The 12,234-nt window shown below is 49.1% G+C and overlaps 1 protein-coding gene across 1 annotated transcript; it reads right to left on the reverse strand.

The window, feature by feature from the left end:
- Nucleotides 1–584: 584 nt before the first annotated feature.
- MIND_00583600 (CxC2 domain-containing protein) lies at nt 585–1,524 on the reverse strand (the record flags this gene model as incomplete). The annotated part of the gene is made up of 3 exons (XM_037362595.1): nt 585–867; nt 907–1,133; nt 1,174–1,524. The coding sequence occupies 3 exons, from the start codon at nt 1,522–1,524 to the stop codon at nt 585–587; spliced, it is 861 nt and encodes a 286-aa protein (XP_037220516.1).
- Between the last annotated feature and the right edge of the window lie 10,710 nt (nt 1,525–12,234).

Consider the following 12,234-nt stretch of genomic DNA (forward strand, 5'->3'; position numbering starts at 1 on the left):
TTCGCATGGTCCAAAGCAGCAAGACCGCTACAGGTGCTCATCTAAAGTCGAGGTCAGTTTCAGCCAACAAAATATAAGACACCATGGCGTACCTCTTGCTCGTCAGTTATCATTAGTAAATGAGCTCGATACGGTTCCCATTCGACCATGTAAGCCCACCCCATTCCCAAACCCGGATCACGTAGCTCATTGGAGATTGAACGGCATTTCAATCGGAAACAAGCGTCCATAGCGATGAACATGATGTAGAGACACCCTGACTTGTCTGTGATTCAGCCCAGCAAGAATTTTTTTTACCGATCTTCAGGAGGAGCATTCTCCCATCCTTCTGGCAAGTTGATTCCAGGCCGCGGACAGGCAGGGCAACGAATGGCAAGCTCTCCTGAAGCAGTTCCCATGACACCGAAACGGTCATGACCACGACCCTTCCGCTTAAGCAACAGAAGATGTCGGTATTGCCATGAAATCCGCATAAAAACAGAGTATCGATCAGGTGGCTTGATACCAGTCCCGTCCGTGCAAGACTCGAGTGCAGAATAGAAGTCGTATGTCGTTGTTTTGCCGTGGAGGGAAAGATAGTGAAATCAGTCCAAGCAGGACAAGGTTGCGGCAGTTCGTGGAAACTCCATCGTCGCCGGATACCATCCAGCCTTCAACAACTGAACACAGTCTGCGTCATGACCCATGCAGCCGCAGAAGTCCACGGCAACTTCGTGTATCCCGTTAGCTGCCAAAACCACAAAGTCACTTCGTCCTGCCATTGGGCGGTCACAGATTTCGTTGGGTGGGTGCGCGAGTTGGATGCGTAGACCAAGGCTATGAAGAGTGGTCTTGATAAAGTACACACCCGTCCATTTCTGTGAGAGTCTGATGAGTAGAGTGCTCGCAATATAACTTAGCTCTCACCTCGATGAAATGCAAGGGGTTAGCCCGGTGAGCTTCGACACAACAGCCTTGACATAACATAGCTCCACCAAAGCAAGATAGGCAGCGGTATATGGCTGGAGAGGCGCTGTCATGACATGTACCGCAGAGGTCTCCTTCCTTGCCTCGTCCATCACGCCAGAGGAGAGACTGCAAAAAAGAGTCCCGGCATTCACGCATCCATCGATCCATTGCTGGGTCCTGAAGGCCTTTAGAATGTATAAGATGGGAAGGGATGGTAATACGTACTGCAGGTTGGCTGTGTCGAGCCGCATTGGTCTCTACATCGTCTTCTTCTTCTTCTTCGCCTTCCAAACATATCTCATATCTCTCAGGATCCTCGGCGGGAGTATAATTGAGAGCTCCATCCTGGCGATGAAGATGGTTTAGCCGTGCTCGTTTGACTGGAGAAGTGGGCTTGACAACAAGACTCTGTGTATGGACGCGTCGGTTGTCGTTCGTGATGCGATGCAGAGAAGTGGTCAAAGGGGCGTCTGGTGGTGCACCAACAAGCTCCTTCATTGACAAGATATGATGTCGAACAAACGCAGGAGCACCCGTTGCTCGACGTTTTCGAGTGTTGGACAATGATGATGCCATGAAGGAAGGGTGACGTGACCACCGTGACCAAACAAATCAAAACTGAGTGGATATTCGGTCGATCGGATACCGTGCAAGAAGAAAATGTATACAAAAAAACAGACTACTGGTAAATCAAATGCCAAGGAGCTCGAGCTATCAAGGCATCTCTGCGAAATAAGCAGAATGAGAGGTCGTCGAAAGAATAGCAGAAAACAAACTCACATATTTGTGTACTCCTCTCCACGACAGAAATCTAGGTCAAACACAGGTGGGGAAGATTCGGGCGTAAGTTTTCCAAAGTAGAATTCAGCAAGTATGGCATATGATCCAGGTTCGAGCGGTGGAGTCGATGTGTCTGCGTTGCTGGGAGGAGGAGGGTCACCATGGAACCATCTAGGTTGATTTAAGCTAGCGTTGTATGATGAGATACACGTACCATCCAACCAGATGCCTGACGGCTTCGACATGACCTAGCTCTATGTCAAGTGCCTTGGTGCCCATCACCGTCGTCATGAGATCTCTCTGCAACGCTCTAACCCGCCCCAACTGATGTTTGACGACCACGACATTTCCTACGACACGGCTTGGGGGAGGGCCCACATTGCTTGCGAGATTGGCGATGGCATCGTTGTACGGAACCTCGATTTCGTCGTCGTCGTCATCAAGTGAAGATATGGAGCGAGCTCTGCCTTTGGGACTGCACCCACTGACAAAGAACGAGTAAGCTTCGCTCGCAAAACACCACACCCTAGTGATGTCTAGCCACTCCTCTAGATTCGGATTGCTGGTGCTCCAGGTGTGCTCGATAGACTTCATGAGGGAGGATACTGGCTGAATTTCCTGCTGTAGGCAGGCGCTCGATCTTGCCATTTGTCCAGAAGACCATAACATGGATTGGGGACTTGTTCGAAGATGTCGTTGTCGAGGATGTGGACATGGTGGTGAGGGGGGAAGTAGGCGGCCATTGAGAACCGAGCAGAGAAGCTGATGATTCCGCTCTTACATATATGGCTCCAATATGCAGCGGATAGAGCGGGAATTCAAGCGCGTCTACTATTGAGGTCGATAGAGCGGTAATTCGAGCGTGTCTGCCGTCGAGGACCCTTTGAAATCCCGGAGAGTGGAATGTTTCAAGAGGAAATTTATTTCTGTCGAAGTTAGATACAAACTGAGGTAGGCGCTACAGGAAAGCCAGAGTCCGAAGGCGGACGCAGCGGCGCGCTTCCCACACCAAATGTACTTTGACCATTGCAACATATGCCAACTGTGCTTCTTTCGTTTTGACGGGACAGGCCGCACCTCCGTCGATGTCTAGGTCATCCTGGAGCACTTGTAACAGAGCCCAGGATTTCCTTGCAGAGTCCAGTTCCCGCTCGATTTGCAGCATAGATACCTTGCGAGACCAGTTCCGACACCAGTATCCAAATTCCTCCTCCCTCTCCTCCTCTTCCTGGGGTTTGTAGCCATGAATGGCATTGATAAGTTGCGGGACGTTCTCGTACTCTCGACGTGGCTCATTTTTGAAGTCCAGGGAGTTGTATGGCGGTCTCAGTTGGTAAGGAAAGAGCCCAGTCATTTGGCCACTCCTTCCTCGGCAAAACCACTCTTCGTCGTCGTCGGGAAGGGCAAAGGCGGCCTGTTGGATGAGGTCGATGGGCAAAGGGGGTAGATTGTCAAGGGTTAACGGCTTTTGCTTCCTTCCTCGCTTGTTCCTCCGCTAATACTCTGCACGGACAACAAGAGCTCTGAAACCACGAGACCGTCAGCAAGGAATAGACATGCAAGAGAAAGTACATGCTTGGGGCTGTTCTCGTATTTTCGGCGAGATTCTCGCGCTGCCTCGCGTCTCTCCTCCTCCGTTCGGTATTTGGGTGGTTGGGGCATGACGTGAGAGTGGTACCGGTGAAGGATGTCGTATGAGATGGATGTAGATGGAAGATGTCGAAGGACAAGTGTTATCAGTTCCGTGACACCAGTGATCTGAAGATCTCGGAATTGCGAATTCATTCATTAAAGAGGTTGTGGTTAGTCTTACGGTCCACTGAAGACGGCGTTCGAGTCCTATTGCATGCCCATTTAAGATAATATGTACTTTCCTCCAGTACTAGTACCTGTACATTGGTGATGGTCAGTTGAAGTTATCGACCTTGGTGTGCATTCGATAATGCCGACTGTTCTTCATACCAGATATCTGGTCGTGTGTATCGAAACCTATATGAATGCTGGTTTCAAGAAAATTATATCATGCAAACCGGGCATTGAAACTATGGCTATTACCATTTTTTGTGGAGTGGTAGTCCAAGCGCCTGGCTTATAACAAAAATATTTGTTTTTCCAAGATCTTCAGTCACGCGTTACCACCACTCATGCAAACGCTTCAGTGTCATTTCTGAGTTTCATTTGACAGTCCTTTAGTGTTGTACCAAGAGTTTTTCGATTCAAGCATATGAACAAGAGACAGATATTTTAAATGACTCCCAGGGGCCTGATTTGGCGCTCAATTTCACCAGATCGGCGAAGCATGGAGCGCTCGACGTGCCAGAGTGCCCACCAAGCATTGCCAGCGTTGTTACGCCGACGAATGGCCTCCTGAAATGCCTCTCACAAACCTTCAGGCTCCCCCTGCTCCACCTGTAAATACTCCAATCCCAGACCTTCGCCGCGAGCAACGATAGCCTCGTATGCACGAATAAGTTGCTGATGAAATCGGGCCGTTGCCGCCTGCTCCTGCTCTTCGAATCCAAATGTGTCGGCGAGGAGGCGGACTTGATCAATGGAGTGAGTTACAGTCTGTAGTTCTTCTCGCAGCGAGAGTAGGAGGGCGTCGTTGGTAATCTTCTTCTCTACTTGCTTTGCACGAAGACCGGCCTGGTCTACACCAATGTTGAGTGACGATTAACTAGAGGATAATAAATATTACCAGCTGCCAGCAATAACTTGGGACGCGGACGCGTGTAGGGCTTGGTTGTTGACTTGAAGGTTGACGACGAGTTCTCTACTGTGGGGATTGAGTCGGCAACAGACGGTATAACCTGCTGGAGCTCACCGGAATGAGGAGGCTTTTCTTGAGGTGCATATCCAGTAGCCGTACTCCCTCTGGAAGCAGGCTTGGATGGACAGCTAGCAGGTATCGCTTAGGAAATATCAATAGGTTTGCGACGAGCCCACAGCAGCTATTTACCTTGGTGCGCCTTTGAAAGTGGTTTGTTGGGCTTATCTGGCACCTTGAGAAACACAGGTTTGCGAGGAGTCGAAGGTGTCGAAAGTTCAGTGTCCATGGCAAAAAGGCAGAGGGAGCGAGCAAGAAGCAAGTGGGCCGTGGAGGGAGAGAGGCCGAGCCCCTCCAAAGCTTCTAGGACAGCCATACGCGTCAGGTAAGGAAGAAGCAGGTGGGCCGTGGAGAGAGAGAGGCCGAGCCCCCTCCAAAGCTTCTGGGATGGCCACTCGTTCAGCCATTAGAGAGGCAGCCGGAGAAGAAGCTGCACGTAAGCGTTATTGTGTCACGGTCACACGTCAAAATTTTTTCACTATCTAACGGGGACCCACTTCTCTTTCCTTCCACCCGCCTCTCTTTTCCTGCCACTCGTTTCTCTTCCGCCCATGTCCCTCGAAGTTGCCACTGGTGCCACCACGTCGTCGTTCAACTCGGACGACTACACGTCCGGGTCGTCGTCCTCGTCTGAGGCGTTCATGGAGCCCAGACTGACTCGAGTGCGTCCTGGCCAATGCTGACGACACAATGACTCACCATAGCCAACAGGTATACCATGCTGCTCAGCTGCCCCCAATCACGGTCAAAATCACTGTGTACCCTTGGATGGCGGGTATCCTTGGCATCTACGACTTCGACCTCAACCGCTACTCGCCTACGCTGCGCGCCTCCGCCTTGTCGCTGGACTATTTCGAAATCAACCCGGCTCCCTGCTCTCAGTGCCCCAAAATGGTGGACACACATCCCCGTCAACCCGACGCTTGCTTCACCATTCTCCTGGACTGTCCTCACTCGCCTGAAGATCGCATCCGCCCGGAGAACAAAGTGATCCAGCACATCTTCGATGCCATCGGTTGCCCGTCTGCCGCGGTACTGTGGTCGTCGTCAAGCACCGTCGCCCAGAAAACCCCAGTGTTTTGAACGCGGACATGGCCGTGAAGAGTATACAGAAGCAGCCATAGCTGTAAGAATTAGCCTCCTGGCTTAGGTGCACCTAGGAAATGCATTGCCTAGGATACTAAATGTACCTAGCCTAGGTATACCCAGTGATCTAGGCTAGAATCACCTCAGGGTGTCTGGATCAATATAGCATCAATGATGGAATAAATGGTTATATAATATCTATAATATTAATAATAATACATATATAATACTTTAAACTCCTTTTCTTCAGGCCGATGACCCGGTATATAGTTGGGAAGGCCTGTGTCAATAACAATCCTAATTTGGACAAAAATGATGTATAGTGATATAGCCATCAAAAGTACTGATGGTAATCAAAAATGGTTCCACATTAAAAACATTATATAAATAGGTGCATTGGCTTAGGTAATAGAATACCAGATAAAGAGTAATAATATATATTCCAATTAAAATAATGCTTTAGCCTAGAGAGAATTGCTAGGCTAAAGTTCTAGGTGTACATAGTCTCTGGCTGTACCTAGTATTCTAGGCAATGCATTTCCTAGGTACACCTACTGGATTTAGGCTAAATACTACCACTACGGCTCGAGCACAGAAGGAGGACCTCCCCGCAATCCAGGATATTCTCGTTCGGTAGGTTTACATCTTTCCATATCTGCCTGACTGATTTTTCTCTTTCTCAAGGCAAATATCTGCGATGTACAAAGCGGCAAAGGGTCGCCCTTATTTCATGTCGACCGAGGCGGCTCAGCAGGCCTGGAAGAACTCGCCCAACCCGTCCATGATTGGGTCTCTTTCGTGGTCTCAAAACGCTCCTGCCCCCGGCACCTCAAGTGCCAGCCGCCGAGACCATGGCTGGCGACAGCGTTCCCGCGTTGGACGAGGAATAGGTGTCTCGCGCTCGATTTTTTGCTGCGTTGTTATCTTGTTGTCTTGCTGTATCGCTGTGTTGCGTGTCGTGTTGTATATCTGTGTTTTGTTGCTAGTTTGTTGTGTCGTCGTTTGTAGCTCAGCCCCATAATGTAGTCAATAAATTTTTTTGCTGCTTCGAGAATGATCGAGAGAAGCTGACGTCATTCAGCCGCTTTTATTCCCCACTTCCATGTCTTCGAAAATGAGCCTTTTTAGTGGTCCGCTGATAAGCCGCAGTCTGGGACAGACCAGGAAATGACTATTTTTGTCGATTTTGTTGCTCAGCGCACGTCTCAGAGTTGACATGAGTCCCGAATGGTCAACTAGGAAGTTACCTGCCCAAGAACTAGTCAAACTCCAGTCAAAATCTATCAAATCGCTCTCAGTGATTCCAAAATCTTGACTAGGAAAAGTTCGCAGAGCCCGTTCCTCGCTAGAATCTATCCAATTCTATGCAAAATACCCAAAGGGAGTGTATTCCAAAAGGCATATTCGGTTTGGCGCTCAGTGGAGACTCGAGATCGACTTCGCCTAGATAAGGGACACCCCTATCTCTGTTGGCATCGACGACTGACATCATTGGAACGTGGTTTCGGATCATGCTGGAGGGTCGAGAGTGCCAAGGGATGGTTAAACGGCGAAAACCTACTCAATTGATTGGGGCCTGGACCTGTGATCAACGGCGACTCTAAAACACTGTCGAGGAACTGATCATCTGAACATTGGAAATGCACCAGGAGAGTTGGGACAACCACCGCTGAGGCCATATGCACAAGATACGAGTTATGGGTGTCAATCGAAAGCTGGGAAGCAGAGCTATCCACTTATCCTACTCAAGATCGAGGGATTCTTCACAAGACAAACTAGATGGTCGCGAACACGGAAGATTTACACAGGTCATTGACTCCAATACACGCGATACCAGTCATCTGGACCTGGATTTTCGACTCTGGGCCGTATGGCGAAACGATACCTATACAATTATACGCATGGACGACTTTTCTTACTCGAGATTTTCCCTGATTCTATCAATTTCTGTTTAGTATTTATATCTCTGTTTTGTATTTGGCAGGTTCACGGATTGCCCCGCTCTACTAGGTGCATCTGGGGATCTAGCTCGTCAATCTATCTTGCTAGCTCTTTCGAAATAGTATCATCGCGTCGGAAGGATTATTGGTTGAGGGTTTCGGTTGCTGAATACAAGAGTTCCGGTTGCTGTTTATTGGGTTTCGGTTGCTGGTCGAGAGTTTAAGGCAGTTAGTTCCTGACTCGAGACAACTCAGAGGGTTTAAGGCAGTTAGTCCTGATCCAACGAGTATAAACTCTCCGGGCATCGTATTGGCGCTTCTCTATTGCTGAGTTTCGTCGATAGTACGCTTTGGGGGCACGACAAATCAACGTTTTTCGCAAGAAACTCGTATCTACCCTACAACCTTACACATCTGTGCCAAGGCTCTGTTCACAGGGGCCTGTACTCGCACAAGGAGTTGACGATTTTTGGGTTTTTGTGACTTTTCCTACTCGACATTATACATCTTTCTCTCTACGACAAGTGGAGTTTTGGTTGTTTTTGTTGGTTTGGTTAGTTAGAGAGCTCATTTGCTGTCCCCACTCCGCACTCATCATCTGGAGCCCACCGCGAGGGGTGATCGAGTATTGCTGAAACTTGGTTTCGTGCAATTTGTGACAAGCAAGAAGAAAAGCAAGCGCCCACACGCTTGGATCGAACGTCAAAATACCACCAAAAGGGAAACAGCGAGATCTAACTGATTCCCAACCAAACCATTTTCCGAATCTACTACGCGGAGTTGGAGAACTGAGACCGACACCGTTATTCGTACCAAAACTATCTGCGAACGCGAAACCGAGGACTACCCGTAACTCGCAAGGCGATCGAAATCGGACAATCCCGACAAAATTGACAAAAACTCAAGCATCTTCGTTGAAAAGACCGACTCAAGCATCAACACAAAAGCGCGTTCAATCGAAATTTACAACAAAGCGCAAAACCAACACAAACTCAGCAACTGTCGAAGAAGAACAACAATCTCCGACACCATCTTCACCTCTAACCGACTTATCTGAGAGCGAAATCAACACGAATCGGCTTAACGAACCTCCGATTCAACAAAACAACGAAAACATGGACGATGGACCTGGCGGAAATGGTGGAAACGGAGGCGGCGCGGGTGGCGCAGGAGGAAATGGAGGTGGTGGAGGTAGAAACGCTCAAGGAGGAGCAGCGGTGCGGTTCAAGGTGCCTGAAACATGGGATTCTGGTCGTCCTAGCTTCGATGGAAAGACTCCTGCCAAGTTGGAGAAGTTCCTAGAGGAGTGCGAGCGAATCATCGTGCAGGGAGGCATCGACAACGACGCGGAAAAGAAGAAGACAGTGCTGAGGTATCTCGATACTAAGCATGTGAAGGAAGCATGGCGGAATCTGACAGCGTTTGCTGGAGGAGACTTCGATGGATGGAAGGCGGAGATACTGAAGATGTATCTGGAGTTGGAGGAGGTCAACGAAGGGTCAAGGAGACGCTTGAAGGAAATTTGCGCCGAGGCACGGGGTGCTAGTCGTGAAGATCTGGGTCTAGTGATTCGATTTTGTGCATTCTTTTTGGCAGAATCCGAAAAACTGCTCAGACCACCATCGCAAATCACCAACAAAGAGTTGGTATCGTCGATTCTTGGTACGCTCAGCGACGATTTTGCTTCGGCAGTCGAAGTTGTGCTGAATCAACCGAATGTGGCGAATATCTTGGGGGGAAACGCGAATGCGGGAAACCAAAACGCGGGAAACACTCGAAGAGGCGATAAGTGGAACTACAAGGACGTCTTGAAGGTGGTGGAATGGTTGGCGAACAATTGGTCTGGGCGAGAGGCAGATGCGATGATGATGAGGAACGACTCGAAATCCTCGATCTCGTTCGCGAACTCGAAAAGCGGAAACTCTGCAAGCGATGTTAGAGTGAAAAACGAGTTTCGTGATCAAATGGAGAGTTTCGCCTTAGAGATAAACGCGTTGAAGGACATTATGGCTGTCAGGGATAAGCAACTCATCGAAACGATGAAGCAGTTCCATCAGGCTACCGAAAATAGGTCCAAAGAGCATGCGCACCCTCAATCGGGACCGCCGCAACGCGAATATCAACAAGGAGGAAGTCGTGGATATGGAGGACAACAGAGTGGAGGAGACCAATGTCATTTCTGTGAAGAAACTGGACATATGGTGCGAGATTGCCCGAAGAAGAGGACATTGTTGGACCAGGGGAAGATTGTTATGGAGAATGGAGGCTTGCGTCTACCGGGAGAATATATTCCGAAGTATCCTGAGAATGTCTCAAGATATCAACGAATTCTCGACTGGTATGGCAAAGGCGGAGGGAATATTGTGTCAGGAAATGCGCAGACGAACCTTCAATCGTCGTTTTACAATGAATATACTCCCAATGAGCAGTATAATTTGCTGTATGACACGAACGAGGATGAAATCCGTTCATTGAGAGCGCAAATGGCTGCGTTGACTAGACAGTTTCAAGTAAACAATGTCGCGGTTAATGAACCAGCACGATTCTCGAACCAGCCGGGGGCGATTCAATCGTTTCCACAAATCCTACAACGAGATTCAGCGTCGCAGCAAGGGATAGGAGGAAGACAGTCTCAGAGAATGGGGGAGACGGGGCAAAAGAGCGAAGCGTACCCTGCGTACCTTCAAGGGCCTGCTCAACCAGGCTTGCCCCCAGTCGATCCGAACTTTCAACAGTTCATGACGATGTACAATATGGTTCAGGCCATGCAGAACCAGTCTGGATCCAGTTCGCAGTCCGCGAATCAGTCGATGGAGTCCCAATTTGCGAATACGCGGTCGGGAAAAGACTCTAATGCTGGGGAAGGACAAAATTTTTAGATAGTTCGAGGAAGGAGACAGGGAGCTGGCGAAAGAAAGCTCCTGAGGCAACGAAATCTCCTGAGAACCGATCGAAAGTTGCGAATAAGGAAAAGGAATCGTCGAAGAAGAAGGAAGATCGAAGGAAGAGGGATGATCCTGTCGAGTCTTCGAGTGAGGAGGAAGAATCTGAGCCGGAGGTGCTGGAGAAAGAGGATGTGCCGAAGAAGAAATGCAGAGCTCGATTCAGAGGAGAAGATTCTGAGGACGAAAAGTTGGAATATGCTGCCAGGATGGTTGGCGACGAAGTTCGACGACCCGCATATAATTAAGCGAATTGTGGAAAAGACAGAGAATACAGTCGTGCACGATGTTACAGTGGGCGACTTGATCTCTCTTTCTCCAGAATATGCGAAAGCAATGCGAAAATCGACGAATCGGACTCGACAACCTATAAAGCCAGTCTTGTTACATGGGAAATTGGATGAAGGATCGGAATACCCGTTCATGGAAGATGAGAATGTTGAAGTTTGACTCCAAAATGACGCGGTAGACATCGACGAACTGCCAATGGTGGACTCGTTCTACATTTCTACTGAAGAGGATAAGCAATACGGAATACAGGAAGGCTCATACGTGAGTACCGACCCATATCTCCAGTATGTGGCATCCCTCCCACCGGGAGAACCGCCCAAGCAAGTCTTCTCAGGGAAAGATTCGGCGTCGTTGAGGTTTGTGTGGCCGTTAATCGCTGCGCGAGAGCGTGTGGAGTGTGTTATTGACAGTGGATCGCAAATTGTGTCGATGGTATTGTTGGTAGCGGAAAGGTTGGGGATTCCTTGGGATCCTGACTTGCAAATCTACATGCAAAGTGCGAATGGGCAACTGAAGAAGTCTGCTGGGTTAGCGCGAAACGTATGCTTTTTGTTTGGAGACATACCTGTCTATCTGCAAGTGCATATTATCGACCAAGTAGCTTATGAAGTTCTGCTCGGACGACCATTCGATCTCGTAACGGAATCCAAGTTACAAAACTTCCGGGAATGGGAACCAAATGCTCACTATTCGCGATCCTAACCGAGAGCGAAGGTGTGTGATACCGACTCAGGCAAGGGGAACTTATTCTGTGGTGTCGAACTCGAAACGGGTTGAGGAACCTGGGAAAGATCCGCCTGCGCAGAAGGAGAATCGAGAGCATAGGGCCAAAGTCGAGGTGGAATCGGATTTTCAGAACTCGTCGAGGAACTAGTTGGAGACTGGGGAGGCGAAGAGCTGTGTGTGTGGATGGGAATTGATGAAAAGGGCGAGTTGCGAGTGGAGGGATACATCGAACCTGAGGATGGGTGTCGATTTGAGGATGAAGAACTGCAATTGGCGTACCTAACAGCCAGTAAAGAGTCGAAATCCATGTCCAAGGACCGAAAGGCAAGGGAGTTGCTCGAGGAGTTTGTCCAGCAGCGAGTCGACAACTCTTCGCAGAGTAGGAAAAGTGGGCGAGTGGTAAAATTCGAGTCTGAATTGGGTGTCCGTCAAGGACCAGACGAGGAAGTTAGAGCGGCGGTAGAAGCATCTTATCTGGGGAACGTACATCAGCATGAATCGTCGATTCCGTGTCTGAAATGCGCCGACCTTGGATTCGATCGAGAGAGAAATGGTTCGTCTGTGGAAGTTGGAGTTGAGATTATGGATACGTTCGCTGGAAAGAAGTATAAACTGGTTGCGTTGAAAACGAGGCCAGTTTATGGTGAGCTTCCAGAGAAATATCGCATAAAGAGGGAAATCATCGGGGATCCTT

The sequence above is a fragment of the Mycena indigotica genome, assembly GCF_014461135.1.
Source record: "Mycena indigotica strain 171206Taipei chromosome Unknown Mind.scaff0005, whole genome shotgun sequence".
NCBI lineage: Eukaryota > Fungi > Basidiomycota > Agaricomycetes > Agaricales > Mycenaceae > Mycena > Mycena indigotica.